The sequence below is a fragment of the Laccaria bicolor genome, genomic scaffold, assembly GCF_000143565.1.
Source record: "Laccaria bicolor S238N-H82 LACBIscaffold_62 genomic scaffold, whole genome shotgun sequence".
Classification (NCBI taxonomy): Eukaryota; Fungi; Basidiomycota; class Agaricomycetes; order Agaricales; family Hydnangiaceae; genus Laccaria; species Laccaria bicolor.
In genome coordinates, this window is record NW_001889933.1 from 257,873 (window position 1) to 268,869 (window position 10,997).

At 46.5% G+C, this 10,997-nt stretch overlaps 1 protein-coding gene across 1 annotated transcript; it reads right to left on the bottom strand.

The window, feature by feature from the left end:
- Window positions 1–539: 539 nt before the first annotated feature.
- Window positions 540–4,577, bottom strand: LACBIDRAFT_396451 (uncharacterized protein; the record flags this gene model as incomplete). The annotated part of the gene is made up of 10 exons (XM_001889122.1): window positions 540–665; window positions 736–1,998; window positions 2,056–3,545; window positions 3,599–3,665; window positions 3,721–3,791; window positions 3,844–3,890; window positions 3,939–3,979; window positions 4,030–4,165; window positions 4,220–4,362; window positions 4,416–4,577. The coding sequence occupies 10 exons, from the start codon at window positions 4,575–4,577 to the stop codon at window positions 540–542; spliced, it is 3,546 nt and encodes a 1,181-aa protein (XP_001889157.1).
- Window positions 4,578–10,997: the final 6,420 nt, after the last annotated feature.

Here is a 10,997-nt window from a genome sequence, read left to right on the forward strand (position 1 = left end):
ACCCATCTGGGCATCCCATATTCTGATAGCTCCATCACTAGATCCAGAGATGATGTGTCTCCCATCAGGAGAAAATTCAACTGAAAAAACTGCACAACTATGACCACTGAGTGGTTCCATCACACTCTGGCCTGTCTGGACATCCCATAGTCTAAGTGTCTCATCATATGACCCAGAGACAATATACATGCCATCAGGAGAGAATGCAACTGAAGTGACCTCATCTTGATGACCAATAAGTGGACTCATCACACTTTGACCTGTCTGGGCATCCCAAAGCCTAACTGTGCTATCATAAGATCCAGAGACAACATGCTTGCCATTACAGGAGAATGCAACTGATTTAACACAATCACTATGACCAACTAGTGGATCCATTATGCTCTGACCTGTTTGAGCATCCCAGAGTCTAAGTGTGTGATCATCAGATCCAGAAACAATGTACCTTCCATCAGGTGAGAATGAAACTGAAGTCACATCATCATCATGACCAACCAGTGGGTTCATTATGCTCTGACCAGTTTGAGCATTCCACAATCTTAATGTATGATCACAGGATCCAGAAATAATATATCTGCAATCTGGAGAATATGCAACTGATGTAACTGTAGACTTATGGCCCCTAAGAGGACCCAGTAAACTCTGACCTGTCTGAGCATCCCAGACTCTGATTGTGCAATCCATAGAGCCAGAGACAATGTAACGGCCATTGGAAGAAAATGCCACTGAACGCACATTTTTTGTGTGGCCTCTCAGAGGATCCATTGCACTCTGACATGTTAGAAAATCCCAAATTTTGACTGTAGTATCATCAGATACAGAAGCAATGTGCATTCCATCAGGTGAAAATGCAACTTGTTTGATCCACTTCTTATAATGAGTGGCTATATCTGTTTTATTTGGCCCTGTCAGAACCTGAGCATCCCAGAGTTTGACTGTACCATCATATAATCCAAGAGCAATGTGCCTTCCACAAGGAGAATAAGCCACTGAATGAATTGAACCTGTACCATCATCTGGACTCAACATGCACTGGCCTGTTTGAGTATCCCAAACTCTAATAGAATCAGCAACAGATACAACATGTTTGCCATCAGGAGAAAAGGCCACTGCATTGACTGGGCAAGGATGACCCCTGGAATCTCTCATCACACACTGACCTGTCCAAGTATCCCAAACCATGACACTATGACCATCACATCCACTCACAACATGCCTCCCATCAGGAGAAAATGCAACTGAATATACTTCATCATCACAAGGATCCATGACACTCTGACACCCCTGAAAATCCCAGACTCTGACTGTTCCATCACCAGATCCAGACACAATATGCCTACCATCAGAAGAAAATGCAATTGAATACACTTTACGATCATGACCTTCAAGAGGATCCATCACACTCTGACCAGTCTGAGCATCCCAGACTCTCAGTGTTTTATCAGCAGAGCCAGACACAATGTACCTGCCATCTGAAGAAAATACAACTGAATGCACTTCAGCCTCATGGCCTCTTAGAGGATCCATAACACTCTGACCTGTGTGAGCATCCCAGACTCTGATTGTTTTATCAGCAGATCCAGATATGATGTACCTGCCATCAGGTGAAAATGCAACTGAATGCACTTCATCCTTATGGCCTTTGAGAGGATTCATTACACTTTGACCTGTCAGAGAATCCCAGACTCTGATTGTTTTATCATCGGACCCAGAGACAATGTGCATGCCATCAGGTGAGAATGCAACTGATTTCACAGAATCACTATGACCCTCTAGTATTAAAAAACACCTGTCTGACCAATTTTCCATTTGACCAGTCTGAACTATCAAAGTTTTCTCAAAATGTTTCAAGAAATGCATAGATATTTTTGAATCCTTGGGTGCAAAGGGTAGTGCTGACAGATAGATATGTGGTGCTGCCATAGATATTGGCTTAATAAACTCCATGATGAATCGATTTGCATCACTTGCAAAATCTGATATAGTACAGTTTAATGTCTAGATTTTTTCAATTGAAATCAGTATAAAATATTTGTCTCCATGTGCAGCACTTACCCTGCTCCAGCTTGCAGCCAACAACAGTAACTGAGCAGCATGATTTACAGTGTCTCTCAAGCTCATAACTTCTAGCCAATGTAGAACATGGTCTAACATGAACTTCTCCATCTGAAACATTACTTCTGACTGTAAAGTTTCATTGGAACTCCTTTGCAGATAGATTGCCCAGAAGTGACTTGCATGATCTAAAGCAGTAGACTTCACACTCTCAATGTGATTCTCTAGCTCTGGAATGTCTTCATTTAAGACATGTGATGTTTCAAGATCAAAGAAGTTAAACTTGAGTACTGCATTCATAAATTTTAGACAATATCCAGCAAGACATAGGCTGTACTTCTGTGAATCAACCCAAAAGGTTTGAGAACGCTTTGGAGCAAGCAGAAAATCTGTAACTGACTGATGACAGATCTGCACATGGCCAGTTTCACTGATAGACATGATTGGGCTTAATTGGCTAATTATTGATAATGCATCTCGAACCCCAAGAAGCTGTTCTAAATCACTGGAATGAAGTGGATTTTTTGCAACAACAATTGAGCCCAAAACTGATGACAAGGAATTTTTCTCTGTTTCTCTTAGACCCTGAAAAGCAGCAGAAATGATGTAATGGTACAAGGTATCAATGGCATCAGTCCCTTCTCCAGAATTTGAACATATAACTTCCAGCCTCTCTTGGATGTCACCACCCTTACACAAGATAAAGTCCATTGCAGATTTAGCCCAAATGAATAGCCCAGCAGCTTTTTCTACAAGAAATGAAATTTTTTCTAGACCAGGCCAATTCAGATATAGAGCTGAGGTATCTAACTTAGCCCCTTCAAGAAATCTTGTGGTAAAGTATTTCCAAATATCATCAGCAGTCTGATCAGAAACTTCATCCCCAGCATGAAGGTCAATATGATAACTAACAGAATCCAGTGCACTCTGAATATCAGGATAACGACGACTTGTAACTAGAAGCTTTAGAGACTTGGAAAGCTGAGAACAGGATTGTAATGAAGGTAAGAGTTTCTCATATGAATCACACTCATCCAGAGCATCAACAACAAGAAGAAGTGGCTTCACAGAGCTTTGAGACACCTCCTGGAGTGGCTTGACAATGAGATGCTCAAATTGCATCGAGATATCAAGGCCTCTGATATTAGCTTTCTGTGCCTCTAGTGCTTGGGCTATAGATGTTTTCAATGCAATGGTTCCCTGAGCAAGGTCTAAAGCAAGGCATCTCCATAAGTTATCTGGATTTCGAAGCTCAGCCTGATCACGGTGGAAGAAAAATTGCCCAGAAAAATGTTCAAAGCCAGCCACAACAGTTGAAGCAATTGTTGTTTTCCCAGAGCCAGGACTGCCAGAAAGCCAAAGAATATTTGGCATGCTCAGATCATTCACCCATGCTTCAATGTCTGTGAGCACATCCACTCGAGTTCCAGGCATGCATCTCTCTGATGGTTTGCTATGTAATGGAGCCCTGAGCTCTTGCAACCATTTATCTGCCTGAGGAATTGGCTGATATAAGTTATGAATATAATGAGCATAACATGACTTTCCTTAGATTCCTCTATCATGCCATTGATTTTTTCTTGAAGTTTCTCAGTATTGTCATAGTGGACCTGCAAGATGTCCATGTGACTTAGCATGGAAATGCCAATGAGAAGGTTCACTAACAATTTGTCCAGCAATAATTATACTATGGTCCATCTGAATATCTTGTGCTCCAGAAAAGACAGTTACTTGACCTGCTGTAGTATCTTTTGAGAGGAAAGTGTCAGTTTCAGCTGATTAACTTACCATTTTGATTGGCCTCTGTTGTCTTGACCTGTTCAGTAGTCTTCATACTGTCAGCTGTAAATAATCATGAACAATGAAGAATAAGAAATGGACACTTTGATATACTTTGGAAGTGTTCCTTATGCCAAGGAAGAACCTAAATTTTGGTGTCAGTGAGTCAGTTGAGCAGAGAAGTATTTTTCATACACAGAAAGAGCTCATGGCTTCATTTATCTTTCCCTCAAACTTCTCGATATACTCTTTATCTTGTGTAAAGCTGGGAAATTTCCTCAAACTCTGCTGGTGAATATCTGAAACATCTTCTTTTAGATGGCTCAAAGTTCTAGTAGAGTATTCAAATTCAAACACATCTATGACGACAGCCAAAGTCACGCACCCTTGCAAATCCTCAAGCCAAGACTGCAAAGCAGAGGGAACCTGATCCTCGCGAAATTGACAGGTATACTGAATGATCTCCTCGACCTTCCTAATAAGAGTATCCGAACAAGCAATCCAAGCTCTCTTGTTGTAGTTGAATTTCTAATTTGATCGTCAGATGGGTTTGGCACATTGATTAGAGCAAAGCCGAGCACCTTAATGACCTCGATGATACCCAAGGCCTTGATGACCGCCAACTTCAGGGGCGGAAAGGCGTCATCAGATGCGGCCACAGCTTCGAGTCTCTGAAGACTGGCGCCTCCGCCGACAGCTTGCCGATGTCTGTTTGCACTGGGATTCCATTCAATGGTATTCATTTTGTAGATGTTTTTGTTACTGGTAGTAGCGTTTGCGTGTGCGTTCGTGGTGGTGGTGGTGGTGGTGGTTGATAAGAAACCGATACACATGCTGCAGTGCCGCACTGTTGCCCTCATGCCATGGTCATGCGCCGTATCATCTATTTTTGAACTTGCTCTTAGACGCTCACGGCAATCCATTGGATTCTGCACTCCAAACTTCCTTGAGATATCTACCGCTTCAATGTAGTCGACGCGGCCTACGTCTACATCCCAATTCTCGCTTCAACACCAACGTCTGGCACAAAGGCTGACAAAGCGTATATCATTCCGCTCATGGCTCGAGTTGGTGTTGATGACGTGTGTGCCTTTACACCATCCACTTCGATTCGATCGAGATTGCAGGGCGCTTGATCACCCTCCTGAACGATAAGTAAGTACGTATGGCAGTGTAGGGAGAAGCGAGCCAAGTTGTGCGTTCTTCTTGACGGGCCGCATAGCCTTCTCGTCGTCCATTTTAGTCCGTCACATTGACAGCGCGGATAAATTATGCAAAATTCCCATATTTTTTTGATGATTCGTTGACCAAGCCGCCCGACAGCGAGTTTTGAAATTTCACCAGATGAGCGCGCTGCAGGAAGCGCCCGAAAGAAACTGCCGACAGAAAAGCAGTATGCAGAGAGCGTAGCATCTGAGAATGAGATCACAGCGAATGGGCAACGTCAGAAATTACCAGAATATTTAAACTGTGACACCTACTTTACGATGGAATAGCTGCCGGGCCTATCCACGGCCACCCATTGCATTGGTTCGCTGAGCGACGTTCCTAAGCTTAGAGGTCGCACAATCGACTGAGTTTCGTTTACCTCCTCACCCTGTTGGTGTCCGGATTATACATTGAGACTCGGATACACCCGTGTACCGCTCCTGACGTCGGAAAAAATGAGTCTTGACGCGGTAGTAAATGGGAGAAAGGATTCGGAATAGAAAAATCCACTTTACCGTTATTACCCCATATAAGTTGATACCATCTGGCATCGATGGAGTACCAGACGGAAGTCTAAAGGGGGCGTTGTTGAACGTACGACAGTCATGTTTAATCACTTGCGCATGACGGTTACATGATGGAACTCTGAGACAAAAGCATCAGTCAAGGATTCATCAGTTTTGAGGAGAAGGATACAGCACCGTTGTGTCGCGTAATCCACGTCCCATAGCGAGCCTTTGGTGAAGGGCAATCGCGAAGAGCTAAGGATTCTGTGAACACTCTATCACAGGTTAAAGAAAGGAGATATCCCGAGAGACGTCACCGAGGAAAGACAGGAGAGGCTGAGTGTTGGAACCAAGGTCGTGATCAACGTCACCGTGAGATAACGATTGATCTTGACCAAATCTTGACGACGTCCTTGCCTTTGACATCGACCTTGCGTCAGCTTCAAGCTCCACTAAGTTGGACATGACAGATAATGAATCTGTACCTTCAAACGCTACTGCATGCTCTCACGCAATCCACTCCTGGTTTCTGTGGCTCCGGGCCAACAACCCGAAAGCCCCGTTCCTTTTCCCATTCCCGTTCGCCTGGGAGGTAGGCTTTTCTCGCGGCTCCTCTCCTTCGTATGCTGAATAGCGAAAAGGCTCCAACTACAAACTCATTCAACTCCAATCCCAACGCCACATCCACCGGATTCGCTCACCTAGCAAATCTCAATAATACTAACAGTAACCTCGCCTCTCGTTCACGATAACTCATGGCAATCCTCTCTCCCCGGAGCAGCAACTGCAACCAACTAGAAGGCCGAGTAGAATCGGAGGGACGAAGAGGTTCGCAGGAAGAAATTCGTTGTGGGCGCTGCGCTCCTCATTGTTCTGGTGTGGCTTTTTGGGCCTAGGACGCATACGTTCTCTTAGCGAGGGAATGGGAACGTTGATTCAGATGTGGAAGGTAAGTTTCATTGCCTTTCTTTCTAGAAACTGACGAAAAGATACGGAAAAAGGAACCAAGCCAACAGCAACCTCATCTCCCATTTACGATACCTCATGGCAACCTGTCTCCCGGGAGCAGCAACTACAACTGACTAGAATGCGCAATGCGCCGATTAGAGTTGATGGGACGAAGAGGTTCCCGTGGAAGAAGTTCGCTTTGGGCGCTGCGCTCCTCGTTGGATGATGTGGCTTTGTGGGCCGAGGGCACATGCATTCTCGTGGCGGGGGAATGGGAACGCTGATTTGGATGTGGAAGGTAAGTTTTCACTGTTTTTCTTTCTAGAAACTGACGAACAGACTACGGAAAAAGGATACTAAACGAACACAGCGCCTTCCCCTTCAAAAACGCACCGCCAACAAACCCAACAACAACAACAACACCCGTCCCTGCTCCAAAACCAAGACTCGTACGAAACTAATACAGACCCTTTATTAACAAGTCACTGTACTGTTGGCATTGAGCCACCGTAGAAACGACTCCTCTCCCAGAAACAACGAAATGAAGTACCAGAAGAAGGACAATTGCGTAGAGCAGAAGAGGCGGACGTCCTAGAAAACCAAATCATGATGACCAAATGTTCAAGATCGTGATCAACCGCATTTGTTCTTGACCACCATCATGCCTTGACGTCGACCAAGACACATCCTCCACGTCGCGCGGAGCTATCCATTGGATATCCCTGTCATCGGCCCAAAAGACTCAAGATCTCAGAATATGTGCCTCGTCTGCTTTCCCGAGTTTGCCTTGGGACTTCTGATAGCTGAAGTTGGGTTGGATAAGTCTGAAGTGCGTTTGCTATCTATGCCGCCAGTTTCTCCATCTGACCTTAGTTCTCTGAAGCTCTGCACCGTGCTACTACGTGGTGGTTCAGTTGCTCCTTCAAATCTGGCCGCATTATCGTGTAGTTTCACCTCGAAGCTACAAAACCCCAGAGCAGCCCCCATACTTCACCCGCAATGTCGAGCTTCCATGATTTGGGCTTCTCTATTCCTTCCAGCCCTATATATCCGATCTCAACTCGGGTTCGCCATCTCATGCCGTGGCATTGCTGCAGCGTCGGGTAATTACCAGGGGAAGCTTTGGCCATTCGACTAGGACGACGTGCCACATATTCGATCATCCTTGTACACCGCCCCCGTTGTGCAAGAAGAGGACCCACCACTATCCGCTGTCGAACACTCATGACCACCATCCACTTGCCAGGCGACGGCCGTCGACCACCCAGCAGCCCCAGACCCATCGGCGCTTCAACCACCCAGGTTCATCGGCTTTTTTTCAGCGCCAATTACCACTGCTTTCGACCACCTCCCACAAGGCGCCCAACCCTCGTCATTATCGGCAGAACGGCAGACAGCTCTTGTTACTCGATCAGGCGACTTACCCTACGTCCGCCAGTCCAGTCACTTTCTAGGCTCTACGTCTGTAGGCGTTGACGACCTCGCGTTTTGGAAAAGGAAAGGCTCACATTGGCTAGCGTGAAGCATCTTCACCGTCCATTGTCGTAGCCCAACACGTGACGAGCTCAGCGAAGCATGACCTTCGACCTAACTTTGACTGCGGATACTGAAGTACTGAAGATCAAGATCGACTTTATGCGCCTTCAGACTCTGTGCAGGTGGGTGTCCTTCCTGTCCTGAACCTCCTTCTACTGTCACCCTTGTAATGCCTTCCACGCCGTTCCATTCGCTTTCTCTCCCGCTAACCTTGGCGCCCAATGATTCTCCTTTCTTTCTTTTGATTTGCCGTCCAATATCATCACTCCACTTGTCCTGCTCGTCCCCCCCTTTTGCGCCCTTTTGACCTCGACAAGCTTAACTCACCCACTTTCCCCAGCAGCCCACCCTTTCCCTCACTTGTACTTTCGAAGTCCTCGCCAGGACAGGTGAACGACACCCTCGTGATCATCTCGCAACGTCGTTCGGAGAGTCATACGTGCCTTGAAATCCACCCAAATCATCCGCGATCTTTGAAGATGCCCGGCTCACTGAGCCCAGTTTCTTTTACGCGGAACGTCCAACGTCTCTGGGAGAGCGGCCCGAGATCAGCCCACTGGAAGGTACATGGAGTTTCCAGTGAGTATGCACCTCCTTCTCATGATAGTCTTCTGGTTAATGAATTGACCGACAGCTACCTCTTGTCTTATGTCTCCAGAGGATCTATCACATTCTCTCCGAGCCGCAGTTGGCTTCTCGTGGAATATTTTCTGGGTTTCCTCTGCTGTGGTCGTCTTCTGCCGTTTCCGCGCATACGTTTCGGGGTATCGATCCCCTTTCGCAGCTTTGTCATGCATACACGTTGGAACAGCTTCCCCAAAACTTCATATACGCGAGCTGCTCCACCCCACCCTTTACCTCCACGTCAACACCCCTCAGAACCTTCGATCATCGCCCGGAACGTCCCAACCCTCTACGTCCACTCCTCGCCACCATCCCGTTCTGCTAATTGTTTGCCCTGTGTTGAGGCGGCAACTGCGAGGACCGAATGAGCTGCTGTAGTCTTTTGGATGATGAAGCGTCAGCGACAGTAGAAACCCATTGTCATCATCTTTTATATCGCCGTCCACACCTGGTTTTTCCCTCGTCGGATGAAGCTTACAGCGTCGTTTTTCATCTACACACACACAATTCAATAGGGCCGCCATCTAGAGACTCCTCACCTTCGGAGCTCTCTCTGGCGTGAGGATCCAGCCTTTAGATTCGTTCCTCCTTCAACTTGGATTCATTGCTGTTTTGAAGGGTGGGACGGCCACTGGGACCGCTTTTTAGCTGTGGAATCAACATCGTGCTTTATCATGACTCCCTGGGACTGCCCTCTATACACCGGAGCCGTCTCTTCGCATTCAGACCTGGTAGTGGGCCTTTGTTGGCATTCGAGTTGGGTCGAGAGTTGCTGAAGGACGGGATCAGCCACTTTGTTCGCTATATCTCAGCCTTATCAATTCGACTGATCCTAGATGATGAACGACCGGTCCAATATCGTCGAACATGCATGTCGTCTTGGGTGCACATGCGCAGGGGTCCGACTTCTCCGAACAGGGCGGGGTCCAGTCAGACGTCGCCTTATGTTCGAGTCATACGTCTCACGGTACTCCGTTTCATTCACGTCTCCTCGGCCGTGACCTCCTTTCACTTGCTGAAACACACACCAGGCTTGGACGGAAAGCCCACACTACCTGCTTTTCTTGTCGGATGGACGAATTTTCAACATCATTCTCCATCCCCGCATACATCCAAAGAATGTGCAATGGAAGGAGCTCGGGAGATAAACTATGCGGCAAGCTGACCTGTTTCGGCGATGGCATAGAAGTTGGCCTGGGAGACAAATATCTCGGACTGTAAAAGAGTTGTAGTTGGAGGTAACTTATGTACTGTAAAGTAAGCAAATTGTCGAAATGCGCAGAGACGTTCGCGAGATATTTGTTTGAATTTGATAACAACTTGACCATCGCCCATGACGTTGACCTCGCGTTGTGATAAGACCGACGGCCATCCCTCGATCCTTCTATTTGGAGAACAAGGGCTCCACTGCATCGTATGCTGGACAGCGAAAAAACTACATTTGGTAGAAAGTCATCACTACCGGATTTGTTCGCGCCATAGCGGTCAATAATGCCCACTACAACCTCACCTCTCGTTTACGATACCTCATGGCAATCCTGTCTCCTGGAAGCAGCAACTACGACCGACTAGGTGGCACAATGGGCCGAGTAGGGTTGATATAACGAAGAGGTTCACGTGGAAGAAGTTCGCTTTGGGCGTTGCGCTCCTCGTTGGGGTGATGTTGCTTTGGTTGGCCGAGGGGGCATACATTCTCCTGGCGAGGGAATGGGAACGTTGATTTAGAAGTGGAAGGTAAGTTACATTTCCTTTCTTTCTAGAAACTGACGAAAAGATTACGAAAAAAGGATACCAAACCGACACAGCGCCGTCCCCTTCAAAAACGCACCACCAGCAAACCCAATCACAACACCATCCACCCGTCGTCACTGCTCCAAAACCACCCATCACCCACCCAGATTCATACGAAACTGATCCAGACCCATCATCAACGACACACTGCACCCAACCGCACTCCTCCAGTACTCTGGCAGTACTTTACAGTGCCCCACCCATTCCTGCAGGAATCTGGTCATTCCAGTGGAATTCCTGTGGAATACACAGGAATGCACAGGAATACACAGGAATACACAGGAATTCCTGTGCATTCCAGTGGATTCCACAGGAATTCCGGTGGAATCCTGTGGAATTCCACTGGAATGGGACAGGATACAATACAAGTATATGTCAATTTACACTAATATACACTTCTGCCTACTTCTTTTTACTACTATTTAGTTAGCTGTACATTTACACTAATATACACTTCTGCACACTTCTTTCTCTTCACTACTATTTAGTTATCCTCATCATCTTGAGCTTCTTCATCTAAACCTAAGTTTTCCTCCTCATCTTCATCTG